The sequence below is a fragment of the Podarcis cretensis genome (genome assembly GCF_951804945.1).
Source record: "Podarcis cretensis genome assembly, chromosome: 10".
Lineage (NCBI taxonomy): Eukaryota > Metazoa > Chordata > Lepidosauria > Squamata > Lacertidae > Podarcis > Podarcis cretensis.
Window position 1 is genome coordinate 70482332 of NC_137179.1, and position 18464 is coordinate 70500795.

Consider the following 18464-nt stretch of genomic DNA (forward strand, 5'->3'; position numbering starts at 1 on the left):
ATGGACCAGAGCACATACTGATGATGGAACAGCATCCTCCACTGTACCTGAGAGCTATACCTGAGAGCAGCCGGCTAGTTTAGGGAGGCTGCATAGCCCACACAATTCTGTCCTCCAACCTCTTGCACTACTCCTTGCCCCACCCTCCAGCATCCACTGACCGAGGCAGTTGCTTCATTTTGCCTAAAGGTAGGACTGGCCCTGGGAACCAACGTCATATGCAATCAAAACCACATGAAATGTTTGGTTGTAATATACACTTGATTCTATTAAAGACTGCTAGCAAACAATCACACAGGGAAATTCAAAAGTCCAAAAGTGAATTACCTGAATCAAAAGAATAACGGAATGATCTAGGACTTGAATCGCGATCCACACATGTAATATGGAATCCAGCAATGTTGCCAGAAGTTTGGTCTACTGGGATGTTCAGCAAATAGGAATTAGGACTGCAGATTGGTGGCTCATCATTTGCTTCAAGAACATTCACTGTTACCTAAAAGAAGGGAGCAGGGTGTGTATATGAAACCACCTTTCCTGTAATTAAGCTGGGTTACTTTTTTATACTCACTGGCAAGAACTGATCCTCTCCCACCCACCTTTTAGGGATATTGCGTGGTATTCAACACTAGTCCTACTCAGAATAGACATAACTAACTCAGGCTCATTAATTTCAATGGGTCTAAAAGATGTCAAGAGAGGGTTTCTTTCATAATTGTTTATCCATTCCAATGAGCAAACTGTGTGAACAAGGAGTGTCCCATTTCTGCAAACAGGAGCAGGTGGGATGGAGTCACAGGCCTACAAGGGAGATGGGGGAACCAGGGTCCAGGGCATTTGCTGAAATAGCAGGAGAGCTGCCCACAAAGAAAGGGTAGGTGTTATACCAGCTCCAGCCAAGCAGAGGTTGATGAAGGGTTCTCTTTATGGAAAGCCTACGTTTCATGTGGGGTACTCAATCCTGCTAGCACTTAAGTCAGGTCTCATCCCTCAGCAGCAGACCTTAGTGAAGATGTCAGGCTGCCAAGCAACCACTCCGTTCTCCAGCTGACCATTTCTCTTCAGGTTTGCTATTGTCTTTGTTTGTTTTTGGAGCTGCTGTGGCATAAGGGGAAGGCAGGCATGTGGCAAAGGGTATATGTTGGAGCCCTTGAGTGCAAGGATGGTGTGCCCTTTATAGAGGCTGCCTCAGAGTCCTCGCTAGGTGGAACCAACTTCCTTTGCTAAGGAGGTCCCATTTGACTCAGCGTCCAGAAGCTGTCAGGTCTGGATGAAGGATGGCTCTGAGTTTTGGAATGGAATAGTGGAAATTGAAACATGAAACTCATCTGGTTCAGAAAACCCCCATGTCTCTGCACTCTTGGAATGCCTTGCAAGCCCTATTGTTTTTATTAGACACTTGGAAGAAAACTGCACATATTAGAAGTAGACATATTGGCCTAAAAGCTAGCATCTTACTCACTGGCACAGTTGCAAACTCGCCATTGTTGTCAGAGGCCTGCACCATGAGAATGGCACTCTGCCATGTTTCATAGTCTAATCTAGCTATAATTGTCAAGTAGCCCCCTGTAGGATCAATCCAGAAAATTTCTGAGAAGTTCGGGTTGCCTTTTCCAACTGAAATTGAATATGATATTCCGGTGGGTGGTACATCTTTGTCTGTAGCAATCACTTGTCCGATTCTGGAATAAACTGAAATGAAGCAACATTTGAAACACACACATCTTGGAGGGAAATATATTTCCAATATTAAAGGCGAAGGACTTTGCAGATTGCCTCAGCAGTTTCCATAACTGCTTTTCTTATTGATGGTTTTCATTATTATTATAACTGCATTCTTAATATTCTGCTGTAAGCTGCCTAGGGAATGTTTGGTGATGGAAAGCTTTATAAATTTGACAGGTAAATAAATAAATCTTCAACTACGTTTTACTCAAAGTAGACCCACAGAAATTAGCAGACCTAACTTAGTCATATTCATTCATTTTAATGGGTCCCATTCAGAGTAAAACTTAGTTGAATACCACCCACTATTGTTTATTTATTTATATGCTAAATGCTAGGATTTTGATCAATTGGGATATGAATTAAAGTACAAGCTGCAGAGCTGTGCCAGGCAGGGAATTCCTGGGCTGCCTTATACAAACCAACCTGGCTGAGCTATGGCTATCAAAAGAACAATAGAGGGCTATTAGCAATACAAGAGAACTCTCCCCACCACCACCACCCTGAGATGTGAACAGGTTGCCAAGGTGTGTTGGGAATAAGAAACAGGAAGAAGAGCTGAGATCTATCTTGGAGGGGGCTGGCTGCAGAGATGCCTTGGGCTCCAGGGCTGCATAGCTGTGGGGTACAAAAGGTAAAAGGTAAAGGTACCCCTGCCCGTACGGGCCAGTCTTGACAGACTCTGGGGTTGTGCGCCCATCTCACTCAAGAGGCCAGGGGCCAGCGCTGTCCGGAGACACTTCCGGGTCACGTGGCCAGCGTGACATCGCTGCTCTGGCGAGCCAGAGCCGCACACGGAAACGCCGTTTACCTTCCCGCTGGTAAGCGGTCCCTATTTATCTACTTGCACCCGGAGGTGCTTTCGAACTGCTAGGTTGGCAGGCGCTGGGACCAAGCAGCGGGAGCGCACCCCGCCGCAGGGATTCGAACCGCCGACCTTTCGATCGGCAAGCCCTAGGCGCTGAGGTTAAGATCTGGACTCCCTTCATGCAGACTGAAGGCGTAAATAGGTGAATAAACCATTTTTCTTAAAGCCACAAAAATCTCCACCATGCCTTCAATTCTCCAAAGCATCACAGATCCTGTCTGAGTGCCTGGGAGCCTATGGGCTCTTGCTACTGCTTAGCAGAGAGAGAGGGGCAAGCACTTGACTGGTGTGTGTGTGTGTGTGTGTGTGTGTGTGTGTGTGACTTACTAACTAAAATGAATGAATACAGCATTAAGCACAGCACGACTACTTGCTTGAAAGGATCAGACATTATTTTGGAGTATACTTGCATTCTACAGCCTTGTACATTTCTGAAAGCAGTGTTGTTACTTACCTGCTGCTATTTCTGACACATTAAAAACATACGAAGCATCACTGAATACTGGCTTAAACTCGTTGACCGGTTGTATTTTGACATAAATGTAGATAATATCTGTAAATATAGCAATTAAGGGAAGGATGAAGGATGAAACAAATCCTGTTTTAAAGTTGCAAATCCTATTTTAAAGAGACCAGTTCCTTCAGAAGAAGAAGAATGTAGAAAAATTAAAAATAAAAATAATAAATAAGAAGAATAAAAGAGATACTTGCTAGCATAGTATGGGAAAGCAATATTCTGCACCTCAGTGGTCAGAGTATATTCTTCCTTCTCTGCTCCATCAGTTGCATTTTCAAGATCCACATTTCCTATCAGCTGGATAAAAATTGGGAGAATTTTATTTGCTTGTGGCTTATTGCGATTTTACTATTGTATTGTGACTTTAGTGATAAGCTGCTTTGGAAAGGTTTATTTCCTTAACAGAGTACAGTGGTACCTGGGGATGTGAACGGGATCCGTTCCGGAGCCCCGTTCACATCCTGAATGGAACGTAATACGTGATGGCGCGTCTGCGCATGCGTGGGTCGCGTTTTGCTGCTTCCGCGCATGCTTGTGATATCATTCTGAGCATCTGCTCATGTGCGAGCGGCGAAACCCGAAATAACGCGCTCCGTTACTTCCAGGTTGCTGTGGAGCGCAACCCAAAAGCGCTCAACCAGAAGCACATTCAACCCGAGTTATGACTGTAACCCAATGGAAAGGGGAGAAGGAGGACAATTCATGGCAGAAGGACCACTACCTCCTAAGCCCTGCTGAATGTACATCAGACAGGCAAGTAGATGGGGAACAACTGCCCCACTTTTTGTACTTGGTTATTCTTTTCAAAAATTGCTCCCTGGAACTGTTTTTAAAGGCCTCCCTGATCCACCCCAACTTGTTCCTTTTCTTCCTTTGTCAGAACACAGGCAGTGGAGTCGTGGTGAGAAGTTTTCTGCCATCAAAACAAGACGCCGCCCAGAGGTGAAGCTCCTTCTCCACCCATGGTGTTTGGAGATGGAGATCTGCAGTATGGGAGGCCTCCTCAACTACCCTTCTCAGGAGCTTAGGATTGCTTCTTAAAGGTTAGTATTATTCAATTTCAGGAACACCATTTACTCACGAAAGTTTGCCTCTATCGATCCTGAGCAACCTCTTCCCATCAGCTTAGGTTGTGACCCCTCCTAGACAGAAGTAGTGTGGCGCTGGTAACTTCAAAATTTGACTATTGCAATGTATATGGGACTAACCTTAAATAGTTCCTGGAAACATCGGTCAGTGCAACATGCAGCTGGTTACTAACTGGGACTGGCTATATGAATCATACTTGGCCAGGTCTCCCAACAGCTACACCAGCTGGCAGTCTATCTTCAGGCACAATTCAAAATACTAGCAATTGCTAGTGGTACTTCGGTTTACGAACTTGATCCGTTCCAGAAGTCTGTTCTTAAACCAAAACCGTTCTTAAATGGAGGTGCGCTTTCCCTAATGAGGCCTCCCGCCGGCGGTGCCCTTCTACCGTTCAGATTCCGTTCTTAGACCGAGGTAAAGTTCTCAAACCAAGACACTATTTCTGGTTTTGTGGAGTTTGTAACCAAACCGTTATTAAACCGGAGTGTTCTTATACCGAGGTACCACTGTATCTAGAAAGCCCTTGGAACCTGGCTACCTTAATGACCATCTTCTACTACACAAATCTGCCTAAACTTTGTGATCATCTTCAAACCCCTCTTCCATGTTACCCGCCATCTGAAGTTATTTGGGAAGCAACCAGAAAGGAGGCCTTTTCAGTTGTGGCACCCCTCCTTGGGGTGGTTCAACAAACCTCAACCTTGATGTTATTTTGGCACCAGGTGAAGACCTATTTGTTAGCTAGGATGTTCCAGCATTTAGCATAAGGTGGATGTTGATTACAATGGTATCCAGTTTTAATGCTGCTTCTAAGTGTTATCCGGTAGCAGTTTTATAGTTTCTATTATGTTATTGTATGCTGCTCACGATGGTGACAGCAGTCACAAAATTAAAATATGCCTGCTCCTTGGGAGAAAGGTGATGGCAAACCTGGACAGCATCTTAAAAAGCAGAGACATCACCTTGCCGACAAAGGTCTGTATAGTTAAAGCCATGGTTTTCCCAGTAGTGATGTATGGAAGTGAGAGCTGGACCATCAAGAAGGCTGATCGCCGAAGAATGGATGCTTTTGAATTCTGGTGCTGGAGGAGACTCTTGAGAGTCCCATGGACTGCAAGAAGATCAAACCTATCTATTCTTAAGGAAATCAGCCCTGAGTGCTCACTGGAAGGACAGATCCTGAAGCTGAGGCTCCAATACTTTGGCCATCTCATGAGAAGAGAAGACTCCCTGGAAAAGACCCTGATGTTGGGAAAGATGGAGGGCACAAGGAGAAGGGGACGACAGAGGACAAGATGGTTGGACAATGTTCTCAAAGCTACAAACATGAGTCTGACCAAACTGTGGGAGGCAGTGGAAGACAGGAGTGCCTGGCATGCTCTGGTCCATGGGGTCACAAAGAGTCGGACACGACTAAACGACTAAACATGCTGCACACAAAGATTTTATTGAAGAGTAACACAGAAATTCTCCTCCACTAGCAGAGCTTTCTTTTGTGATTTAGATCTGTTTCCTGTAATTCATTTATGCAAAAAAACTGTAGCAAAAAACCCCATATGCATACTTCCTGTTTTGGAAGAACAACAATTCCAGTTGAGGAACTATTTCACATGACACGGTAAGCCAAACTATGCGTACTGGAACTGTACAATCATCAGGGTCCACCTGACTTACAGGTTTTCCTGTTTTAAAAAAGGCATTTGAGTACCTAGAAAGAGACTCTAGAAACTGTATTGTTGCTTTATTTTCTGTACAGTGTTTGGTTTTAGTGATGCCTATGTTAGTTATACTTTCATTTTAATTGCTGTGTTGATAATTCTATGCAGGTTGCTTTGAGAACCAGTAGTTCTAAATGCGTTTTTACTTTCTAGTATTTTAAGGTTACCTCTGCTGTTCTGGCAATTGTTACTTCCATTACATATCTGTTGCCATTCATTTTGTGTTTTTTTAAAAAAATATTAGTTTCCTCTTTGTACAGAGCAATAAGCTCTGGGGGATCTAAATTTTCTTAATTTAGTAAATAAATATTTTGAGAATAAATCAATCATAAGCTGACCTTGATCCTTCCAGAACCAGGTGGATTCTGTGTGAACTTGCTACTTCCAACGCCAGACAATCCAGTGAAGTTAAACAGCTGGTTTTGTAACTCAGCATCATAGTCACGACAGCAATCTTTCAAATCAAGAATTATTTCTCCAGGGCGGTCTGTTTCTTTTATCTCTCTCCTTTTAAAGAAAGGCACAAATAACTGATAATCCTTATTCCAGGCCAAATTAATACTGTACATGGGATAAAAAATCCATTATCTTTTGTTGTTTGTCAGCGAGTCCACTCTAGCCTTTGGCGGAGCGGCTGTGATGTCACAGAATGTCTATAAACATTCTGGTGGGGGAGCGGGGAGCTTGGTTATTAAAAAAAATGACAAAGCACAGCTTCTTTGGGAAAAGCAGAAAGTTGGTCTGATTATGAAAAATCTAAAATAGGTCCTGGGATGAAATATGAGCTGCTGGCATTTAGAAAGGAGCATTGTGGGGGCTGGGAAACATAAGAGAAGATAGCCAAAAAGGCAGGAGAGCTCAAGAGGGCAAAATTTGCTAAGAAGTTTTAACAATTTCCTAAGAAGTTTTGACAGTGACTTAGGACAAGATTTTTAAATATATACATATATAACAACTATCCTACTACATTTTCTTATAAGGAGTTTATTTTGCCATTTTATTATTATTACTACTATTATTTATTGAATTTATATATTTCAGTGGATAGTGTTGCTAGTACTGGAGAGTGGCCTTTATTAAGAAAATAATTTAATCCTAATGTTTTGGTGGGGCTTGGTTTTTATTCTAGCAATAAATTACAATAACCACTACAACTTCATAACTTTTAGCATAAACCCTGTGCTAAAAAAGATTCAGGAGATATAATCTGTTCTGAAAACTTGCTCAAATGTTGTGGAATTTGATAAAAGTGCAAAAATACAAATACCTGTAATTGTATTTGTCACATTCTGGTGGTTTGTCGTTAATATCTTCAATAGTTATAACAATTTCTGTTTCAGCATATTGTCCACCGCTAGGCCTATCGTCAACGTGAATGATCAATGTAATGTTGGGATGTTCTCGCAATAGGTCCGAGTCTCGGTCTATTCTTCTAGCCACCAGAAGCACACCAGTTACTGAGAAAGAAATATACTGTAAGCATTTCCAATTGCGTGCAGCACAAATATCTTCTGTGTCTTAGGAATTTTATTTTGAAAGGGTGTTCCACATCCTACTTACATTTGTTTCCAAACACCAATTCCCCCACTCTACTCTCTCACTCTAAATATAGAGTTATGCACTCCCAGTTTTTCTGATCTGTGAGACATTCTAGAATCAGCAGCACTTGCTTCAGTCGGTGGGAGAGATCAATAGAAACTAAATAGCAGCTTTTTTCCTTAAATTAATTGCATTTAGGGTTTCGGTGCAGGAGGTCAACGAACATAGGGAAGGGAGAGTTCCCTCCACCCCACGGCTATGATTATCTCCGTCCCCACACCGAAAAATACCCAATTAATGACAAATTGACTTGGGGAAAATATTCCTATTGCTTCCAATAGAAGGTTGGGATTTTTTTTTTTTTTAATTTAAAAGCCTAACTGCAGCAAAGGAGGAACAGGGCAGTGAGCATGTGAAGCCAAAGTTCACTGTGACTTGTTCCCTTAATGATAAACCACAGGTTTTTTTGGTTACCTCCAAACTGTAGAGAAGCAAGTAGAACAAAATCATAGAGAGCTAGAGAGAGTTTCATGGGCCACCTAGCTCAAGCTACTACTCATGGTAGGAAAGCCAAAACCAGAGTTTCCTCAATTGTTGGCTGCCAGCCTTTGCCTGATGACCTCTAATGAGAGACAGCCCACCACCACCTCTCTAGGTAACAGGTTCCATTGCCAAACTCCTCTTTCTATTAAGACATTTCTGCCAAGGTTCAAGCAAAACCCTTACTGTCTCCTGTAATGTAAGCCCATTAGATCTTTTCCTGCCCCTTGATGCAGCAGAGAGAGCATGTCTTTGCCCCCTTCTATGCCAGCCCTTGGGACGTGGGTGGTGCTGTGGGTTAAACCACAGAGCCTAGGACTTGCCGATCAGAAGGTCGGCGGTTCAAATCCCCACGACAGGGTGAGCTCCCGTTGCTTGGTCCCTGCTCCTGCCAACGTACCAGTTTGACAGTACATCAAAGTGTAAGTACTGTAGATAAATAGGTACCGCTCTGGCGGAAAGGTAAACGGCATTTCCGTGTGCTGCTCTGGTTCGCCAGAAGCAGCTTAGTCATGCTGGCCACATGACCCGGAAGCTGTCTGCGGACAAACACCGGCTCCCTCGGCCAATAAAGCGAGATGAGCGCGGCAACCCCAGAGTCGCTCACGACTGAACCTAATGGTCAGGGGTCCCTTTACTTTACTTTATGCCAGCCCTTCAGATTTTTGAAAGCTGATATCATGACCCTCATCTTGCCTACTCTTCTCTGGGCCAAGCAAACTCCGTTCCTTCAACATTTACTCAGTGAATTTGCTTTCCGTAGCCCACAATGTTTCTTGCCATTCCAAATCCTTCAGGAATCCGTAAATTGAAATGCTGACCTGCATCTATGGAGAAAGAAGGAATCCCTTCAGGAATGATCCTGAAGCGAAGACTACTAACACCTTCCTCATCATCCGGATCCTTAGCTGTTACATTGGCAACCATGTCTCCTGGTAGACTTTCTTCTAGAACACTGAAAGCTCTTTGTTTCCTGTTGTAGAAAATGAAGCCACAAATGTGCGGGTTTGAGCAGCTCTTCCTTGTATAAAAGAGAACCGGCATCTTGGGTTAAAAATATCTAGACTCTAGATTATTGTCTCTTCAGTGTGACCAGTGTGAATTTCATTAGGTGACCTTGAGCCAGTCACTATGTCTCAGCCTAACTTACCTCACAGAGTTTTTGTGAAGACTCATGACCACTACCTTGAGTGCCTTAGACAAAAAGTATGATAATCAACTGACCTTGATCCTTCCAGAGCCAGGTGGATCCCAGGGCTGCTGCAACAAAAGGCTGTGCAAGCCTTTGGGAGGCAGAGACGCAAGAGGGCGTCAGAGGAAGCAGCGAAGGAAAGAGAGACAGAGGTCAGTGTTGCCTGCGGCACCTCTGGCCATCATTCAAGGCACCCCAGGGTGCCATGGAACACTTTAACATGAGAAGCCCACTCCCAAGCTGCATTTATGAAGTGGTTTTACACCTCAAAGTAACTTTTGTGCCACACTAAATGACACACCCACAACACTATCCCATATGGTATGGCATTGTGACCGGACAAAAAAAATTGTTTGGTGAAAATCACTCTCTAGCATGCGTCTCACATGCTAATCATTGTCAATATATGTAAACACAAATACAGTGGTACCTCTGGTTACGATTTCGAATGCAGTGGTACCTCGGGTTAAGAACTTAATTCGTTCCGGAGCTCCGTTCTTGACCTGAAACAGTTCTTAACCTGAAGCACCACTTTAGCTAATGGGGCCTCCCAATGCCGCCGCGCCACTGCCGCATGATTTCTGTTCTCATCCTGAAGCAAAGTTCTTAACCCGAGGTAATATTTCTGGGCTAGCAGAGTCTGTAACCTAAAGCGTATGTAACCTGAAGCATATGTAACCTGAGGTACCACTGTATAGAATTGGGTGTCACTTTTCTGATAAAAATAAGAATGCCTCACAGCTGCTTTAAAGTAACAACAACAGCAGCAAATAATAATAATAATAATAATAATAATAATAATAATAATAATATCTGGAAGATTCAGCCTTGAATCTGTTTGGCCCTGACATGCTGAACTGAAATAACCTGCCAAATATTGAGCAGAAAACTCAAATTTGTTAATCACTGTGTTGGAACCATCCAAAACACATGGATCATTAACATTTAAAGGGGACAGTTCTAGATGCCTCCTCCATATTGAAAGAATTCACAGAAGGAGCAGAGGGTGTCTAGTCACATCCACCCACTACCTCACTCCAACCATTCACACTTTCAGTGGATATCAAAAGGAGTTCTATGTGTGTACAGATGTACACACATAGGAACGCCCTTCCAGCAGATGTCAAAGCAATAAACAACTACCTGACATTCAGAAGACATCTTAAGGCAGCCCTGTTTAGGGAAGTTTTTAACGTGTGATATTTTACTGTATTTTTGGTTTTTATGGAAGCCGCCCAGAGTGGCTGGGGAGGCCCAGCCAGATGGGCGGGGTATAAATAATAAATTATTATTATTATTATTATAGGTAGAGCTCCTTCTGATGGTGGTTGAATGTGGTGGTGGTGGTAATAATGAGGTGATCACAGACAGGACAGGGTTTAGACTCATCTATCCCAGCTATGCATGGAGTGGTTTGTGTGAGCTGCCACCCACTTATAAAACCAAAATACACTGTTTTGATACACCTAGAATTTTTCACTTACATGGTAAAATAAGGTTGTTCATCATTCCTGTTTATGATAGTGACTATCAGTGTCCCACTGGTATTCCGACCAAGGTGGTCTGTTGCCGTAATGTTTAACATATAGCTGTAAAACCAAAACACCCAAAATGTCACATTGTGGGTTCCATACGACAGATCTCTTCTCTGCTAACAATAATCGATTAAAAAAGCCAAGTTAGGTGCTCATTTAGGGACTACTTACATAATACGTACTCACCTATGTGGATCTTTCTCATAATCAAATACCTTCAAGGAAGAAATGGTTCCAGTTCCAGAAACAGAGAACAGTGGTGATGCTGGGGTCATGGAATACTGAAATAAATGACACAAATTGGAAGATCACAGTACTGCTTTGTTGTGCAGTATGAATCAGAGAGATGCAAATGGCTAGTAAATTGTGTTCCATTTGGTAATTCACTCCCTGTTTTCTTTACAGGAAATGCTTCAGAGGCATAATTCCTCCAGCGATTAGCCTGGACAGTCTCACCAGGTTATACATAATCTCTGCCTTTGTCCCACTGTGTTATATCATCACCTTCATTCTATTTTAACCCTGATGATTTTTCACATGTGCCACATCTTATCTTCACACATACTGTACACCACATAAAAACTGTTGTATTAAGCAATATATAAATTATTAAAATAAATACTCAGAACTGTACAGTAAAAAACCCCCACAACCAATATAAACTTCACACAATCCCACGTGCGATAACTCCTGCTTCCAAGACAGAAACAATAACATCAAACCCTCATGAGATGGGTAGGGAAAGAAGCTGATGCGCTAAGAATTCCAAGGAGCACCAAAACACATCCTTTGTAAAGAGGTAAGCAAAGAAGCATGGTCCTAATATATAGTTGTGTGACCTGCAAAAACTCATTCTTAGTTGTGTTACTTAGGTAATGTTTGGGTATGGAGTGGAAACAAGCTTAGGTCAAGAAACTGACTAATAGTTTAGGGTTGCCATACGGCCAGGATTTCTCGAACATATCTGGAATCCAGTGTCTGTGCAGAAATCGGAAAAATGTCCGGGGGAAATCCGGATGTATGGCAGCCCATGTCGGCTGTGCTGTTTTTACCAATTTTTCATAAAAATAGCTCAACAACTTTGCCAAAGAAGCTTAATATCTTTTCTGTCCTGATTGTCACTGTCTGAAATATGGCAACCCTATCATAGTTTAAGCAGGCCTTAATGGAATTCTTAAGGGCAATAATGTCTCTCTGTCTGGATTCCAGGAAGTCAGAAAATGCTGACAACATCTTGGCTGAACTAAGACAATGGGCAGGATCCAACCAATTTGTTTCATCAATGCAAGGATTTCCATTTGTGCAACAGAAATTCCCACTCTCACCTTCCATTGCATGCCCCATAAATCAGTTCTGAATTTTTTTCTGGAGGTTCTTCTGCAGGTGTTTACAAAAATGGAAACCAGATAGACTTAAGTGTATCAGAGTCAGTTTATCTCCTTAAAAGCCTATTATTATGGGTCATTTTTTCCCCAGTCAGAGCAATGCACTATAGACTATACCCAAGCCTACCAGCTCATAAGTTATTTTCCTTACTTGTTCTAAGTATCTATTTTATGGTTCGTGTTTCCTCTTTTAATTTTCATCTGTTGTTATAATTTTTCTCATTATAAAATACACTTTATAAAATGAATTTAACAATCTTTTTTAAAAAGAAGACGTCGTTACTTCCCAACACCTGGAAATCTTCCAGCTACTATCAAGAGGAAAATTATAAGGTATTTGCACAGTAATGTGGATACATCTGAAAAAATGAACCTTTTTTTTTACTCAATCTAGTTTTCTGTGTGATATCTTAATCGCCGTCAAACTGAAAACTATTCCTACTCACCAAAGCTGGACTATGACCATTGTCACTTTTAATGTTTTTCCTTCACCCAGCTTGTTATCACAGTAACACAGTCAATCAATGTCAAAGACTTCAATGCTTCAGTGCAATAAGTTTCAGATATGCTGTGTGGCTTTTGATCATTTCTGATTACTGAATTCAGTTGAGAAGAGTTTTAACTGTTGTATTTCCTAGAACATAATTTTCTAAAATTAAACTCACATTGACTTACCTTTACAGGAGTGGTTACATTAATTTGGTATATGTTTCCACTTGGTGCTCCTTCAAATTGGTAGATCATAACAGCTGTGGAGATGAAAGTATAATGTGAATTAAATTAAAGAGGTTATGAAGATATTATGCAAGCATATAGGTAAGTAGGCCTGAACACATTATGACTTGATGCCTATATAATACCCTGTGTATCTTTCAGGTGTAACACAATAAAGGGCTTTTAAAATGCTTGCAAAGCTTGCTGCTTCGTTTAAGAAGTCTGTTAAGCGTTTATGGAAATGCAGCTTTAAGATGCAGTGTAAAGGACACTGGATGTGAAGCTATACTCAAAAATTGCACCCTCCTTCATTCATGTGAAGGATCACTAACAGAACCATCCTATCAGGGCCCAGATTTCAAGGGCCATCATGGTTGGGCACCTGGGGCTTAGAAGGGCCCGTCATCACTACCCTTTCCACCTTGACCAGGGCTCCTGTGCAGTATTGCAGCTGCCGACAGCCACACTGGGACCTCCTACTTGGTGCTGCTGCATACTGGGACCACTAGTCACCCATCTTCCTTGGACATATCCCTGGCTGGTAGCAGCACTCTGGAATGGGAGCTGATCCAACACACCTCTCTGATCTATGCTCTACATAGATTGCTCAAAATGCAGTGCCTGATGTGTAAGATGGCAGGTGATGCCATAGAATGGCCAAGGGTCAGACTGGCTCCCATCTTCACGAGCTGCTGCCGCCCAATGCCTACTGAGAAATTGAGGGGGTGATTTGTGGAGGTAGCAGCACAGTACAATGGCAGTGGCACAACGGTGGGTGGCAGCAATGCAGGTCAGGTTGGCTCTGGCCCGGGACCAATCAGCAGTGCTCTGCTTGAGGGTTCACCAATGTGTTTTTATGCTGGCCCTGAAGCCTATGCATGTTTACTCAGAAGTAAGCATTGGTTTATTGCCCCTCCAGCTGAGAGAGAATACAGATGTATGTAAGTGTAAAAGAAATTCTTGTACTATGTGATCACTCTGATATTTTCCAGTGTTCAAATGTTACATAAATGCCACCAGTCTCTAGTAAGCATCAGCAGAACTGGAGGGAGGTTCTAACAAGAACATAACATTAAGAAACCCAATTAATTTAAAGCATAGGTCCTAGAGTCTAGGTTTGTAGAACTGGAAGGGACCCTCGAGGATCATCTAGTCTGACCCCCTGCAACGCAGGAATATGCAGCGGGGATCGAAGCTGCAACCTTGGCATTATCAGCTCCATGCTCTAACCAACTGAGCAAATCATAATAGACTATTCTTGTGTGCCTGAAGTGCTCACTGAAAGGCTGTGGTCTGATGCATCTTCTTGATTCACTGTTCAGACCTTACCTAACTTCCAATCAAACTGTTGGCTTAATGCCGGCATGCTGGGCAAAACCATGTAGGCTGGATGTGTGGAGGAGGAGGAGGAGGAGGAGGAAGAGGGAGATCTTACTTGCTCTCTCTTTCACTTTTTACATGGTCATTAGCAATGCAAAATAATTAATTTATTTACTGCTTAATGCAAAAAAAGAGGCTTCTGAGCAGTTTGCAAGCATAAAAACCAATTACACAAACACTAAAATATAAATCTCCGTAATTAAAATACAAAATAAAACATTTCCCTTAAAACACTAAAATATAAACTTCCATAATTAAAATGTGCACTAAAACAATCCCATTAAAACAGCACAGCAATTAAAACAGAAGACTCAGGACAGACATCAAGGGAGTGCCAGATGGGGCCTCCCATATTTAAGCAGGGAGAGCATTCCTTAAGTTTGTACTGTATGCATATATTGTATGCTGTCTCTACCCAATGATTAATTCAGAGTAAGACCATACATGCAAATGTACACAGGCAGTGGCATAGGAAGCCTCTTGGGCACCTGGAGTGGCAAACATGATGTGCACGACATGCCAATCCTCCTGGGGGTGCCAGCGCTGCCCATCAATCATGCAAATATGCCTGGTGTACAGCACTGGCCGCTGGGGATGCGAGCACTGTCTGCCGGGGGGTGTATTTGAGTGATCAGCAGGTGGATTTTCACGACAATCGGGAAAATCTGCTTGCCGAGGGTGTGAGCGCCACCACACCAATCCGCCCGGGGGGGGATTTAATCACTCCCCCAGGCATGACACCCGGGGCAGACTGCACCCCCACCCCACCCCTTGCGACGCCGCTGTACATAGGTCCCGTACATACAGAGCTAATCTGTGGAAGCTGGGAGTGGGTACAGTTGGCATGACACCTCACCTGCTCCAAATGTTCAAATTGCATGGTTTTGGACTGTGTGAAAGCAGGTGAAAAACTCCCAATGTGGAGATGCCTTGCTTGCCTTCAGAGAGAAGTGCCCATTGTGTATTTCCTTGAACAGGAGTAGCACTACCATTAGGCAGAATGAAATGACCACCTCCAGCGGTGGCCCGTACTGTTTCACTGCCTGAGGCAAAACAGGAAGGTGCTGCCCTTCATTAACCACAAACTCCAACATTTGGGGACCCCCCCAAAAACCTGTGCCAAAGTTTTGCAGTGAAAATCCCACATTTTGAAGCACCCCCCCCAAAAAAAAACCCCTAAGTAAATAGGATTAAGGTGCTAGTTTTAACCTTTAAAGCCCTATACAGCCTAGGACCCTTGTACCTACGGGACCGCCTCTCCCGGTATGTCCCACAGAGGAACTTACAGTCTTCAAACAAAAACATCTTGAAGGTCCCAGGCCGCAGAGAGGTTAGGCTGGTCTCAACTAGAGTCAGGGCTTTTTCGGCTGTGGCCCCGACCTGGTGGAACGGTCTGTCACAAGAGACTAGGGCCCTGCTGGACTTAAAATCTTTCCGCAGTGCCTGCAAGACAGAGCTGTTCTACCAGGCCTTTGGCCAGGACACAGCCTGACTCCCTCCTTTGGCAATCTTCACAGAACTCTAGCCCAATGGTTGCCATCAATTTGATTTGAATTAATTTTATAATGAAATGATTTTAGAATGTTGTATTATTTTATTGTTGTTAGCCACCCCGAGCCCGGCTTCAGCTGGGGAGGGCGGGATATAAATAAAATTTATTATTATTATTATTATTATTATTATTATTATTAAATGATATTCAAAACCAGGAGTTGTTGGTATCACCCAAGAACTCAACATTGTCTAATTCACTCCAAACCAGTGCCAAGGTTTGGCAATTATTTTGCAGCGTTTTGCTGGTGGCTTCTGGTGAGATCTCATGAGAACTTGTGAGATCTCACTGGAAGAAGTCACTGGCGTGCGACCCCAGTGATGGCGGGGGATGGGTGCCCCGTAGGATTCTGCCAATCAAGGTGGCTGCTTTAGCCCACTCCATGTGTGAGCTGGCCCTGACCACATCAAGCAGAAGATGCTGGGGGGCCAGCACTGTGAACCCACTGGCTGTTCCCCCTGAGCCTCTGACCGGAGGAGGATAGAGCTGAGCCTCTTTAGGAGGATAGAGCTGTGTGAGACGCATGGCCTGTTTGGACCCTGCCCCCAACTCTCTGCAACCTGGCGGCAGCCATCAGGTGTGCTATCCAGTTACCATCAGCATTGAAATAGTATTCAATTGCCAATCCAATCAGCTTCTGCACATAGAATGGAGAGATGGTGTTTTAAAATCATTATTTCATTTATATATCATCTTTCCTCCAAGGAACTCAAGGTGGCGTCCGTCGTCTCATGCAGCAAAATGCCTTGGGTCAGCAATGCACATGAATCACTGCATGCGAGTTTGCTCCCTTCCAATCACAAGGCAGATGCAAACCTTGCCTTCAGACTGGGACTTTGGGGCAGATGTCCAAGGACCCATTCAACAGAATGAAGAGGGGGCCACCAGATCAGTGGAAACACTATGGGGGTGAAGGCAGGGCAGATTTTTACTATTACAAGTCTAATAGTAACGTGTTTCAGGTGTAGGTGAAGTCTTCTTCCAGTGGACCTGAGCTATCAGTAGTGTAGTAAGCACTCTTTTTATTTCAAGCAAATGACTTACTTTGATATTTCAGATTGCCTAGAAACATTGGAGGTTCAGGTATATCAAGCACTTGGATTGTCAGTATTTGTAGGTCATTTGCCCCAGCTTCGTCATAAGCAAGGATCTGTAATTCAAATCGATGTGGCATAGCTTCATAATCTGGAACAGGGTCTCCAGTGGTAACAACCTAAAATAAAAACGAGTAATTATTAGCAAACATTGGGTTAGACCCAGAATAAAAGGTAAAGGTAAAGGTACCCCTGCCCGTACGGGCCAGTCTTGACAGACTCTGGGGTTGTGCGCCCATCTCACTTAAGAGGCCAGGGGCCAGCGCTGTCCGGAGACACTTCCGGGTCACGTGGTCAGCGTGACATCGCTGCTCTGGCAAGCCAGAGCCGCACACGGAAACGCCGTTTACCTTCCCGCTGGTAAGCGGTCCCTATTTATCTACTTGCACCTGGAGGTGCTTTCGAACTGCTAGTTTGGCAGGCGCTGGGACCGAGCAGCGGGAGCGCACCCCGCCGCAGGGATTCGAACCGCCGACCTTTCGATCGGCAAGCCCTAGGTGCTGAGGCTTTAACCCACAGCGCCACCTGCGTCCCTAGACCCAGAATAAGTGAGTTGCAATTAGTTCCTAATGAAATCGATGGTACTCATGTTAATTATTATTTGATATAAAAATGCAAAATGTAATGCTGGTGGTCAACAAAAGAGGTTTAAAGACTCTCTCAAGGCAAATCTAAAAAAATGTAGTATAAACACCGACAACTGGGAAACACTGGCCTGCGAGCACTCCAGTTGGAGAACAGCCAACTGGTGTCATGGGCTCTGAAGACACTCAAACTCAGGGCAAAAGGGAGAAACATGCTAAGAGGAAGGCATGCTTGGCAAACCCTCACCATGATAAGCTCCCGTCCAGAAACCCCATTGTGAAAACCCCAGAAATTCCCCATTGTGGAAGGACATGTGGATCCAGAATTGGCCTCCACTGTTAAAACCGTGTATATGGAAGACAATCTTACTCGGCTATGAGTGATCGCCAAAGAAGAAGATTATTATTAAAGGGAAAAAAGTTATTGATGTTATAACAGTATCCTCCACCACCAGAATCTGACGGGCAAGATTTTGAGACTAAGCAAATATTTACCTGGTACAGAATTGTAGATCTAGGGTTGATAGCAAAAGCTTGTGTGAGTGGGTTTGAGTTTATTATTTTAGGATATCCGCTTGCCACTGAAACATTTGGGGTTAAATCAACACTGAAAGTATACACCACAGTACCAGCTGGAGAATTTTCTGTTACATTGGCTGTATCAGGTAAGCCAGAAAAACGCAGTGTTCTTCCCCCTGCAGATTACAGAGAATCAAAGCATATATTGTTCAGAAATATTATTTTTAAGTGCAGACTGGTCGACAATGTACACTTTGTCTTAACAGTATCTTCCCATTAAATAGAAACCACTTTGCTTTCTAACTATATCCATCTGTTTACCTTAAGCTTTATGACTGCAAAAACATTAACCCATTCATAGCACAAAAAATGTAGTTTTTCTCAATCCAGTATCATTCATGCTTATGTTCAATATGCTGCTTTCAATCCATATAGATTCTAGATCCTGCTGTCCACAAAAGTGGACATGGTTATTTGATGTGCCTTTGAAAACCATTCCCTTAATTAGGTTAC

The 18464-nt window shown here is 43.3% G+C and overlaps 1 protein-coding gene and 1 long non-coding RNA gene across 6 annotated transcripts in view; one reads left to right on the forward strand and one right to left on the reverse strand.

Moving 5' to 3' along the window:
- The window catches only part of LOC307225701, a 164018-nt gene that overhangs the window by 130665 nt on the left and 14889 nt on the right, over positions 1-18464 (forward strand). The window lies entirely within an intron of this gene.
- CDHR3 (cadherin related family member 3) overlaps positions 1-18464 on the reverse strand; it is a 41261-nt gene that overhangs the window by 8046 nt on the left and 14751 nt on the right. For 3 of the 5 annotated variants that reach the window (XM_079993599.1, XM_079993597.1, XM_079993601.1), the window contains exons 2-13: positions 17928-18127; positions 16799-16967; positions 12784-12857; positions 10910-11004; positions 10673-10777; positions 8818-8969; positions 7185-7374; positions 6256-6424; positions 3305-3407; positions 3048-3146; positions 1463-1692; positions 328-496 (exon numbers count right to left, since the gene is read on the reverse strand). In XM_079993599.1, the coding sequence (XP_079849725.1) occupies positions 328-496; positions 1463-1692; positions 3048-3146; positions 3305-3407; positions 6256-6424; positions 7185-7374; positions 8818-8969; positions 10673-10777; positions 10910-11004; positions 12784-12857; positions 16799-16928 (1516 nt within the window). In that variant the 5' untranslated portion in view covers positions 16929-16967; positions 17928-18127. The remainder of the gene's footprint in view (positions 1-327; positions 497-1462; positions 1693-3047; positions 3147-3304; positions 3408-6255; positions 6425-7184; positions 7375-8817; positions 8970-10672; positions 10778-10909; positions 11005-12783; positions 12858-16798; positions 16968-17927; positions 18128-18464) is intronic. The other 2 variants (XM_079993600.1, XM_079993598.1) reach the window with 1 other exon arrangement.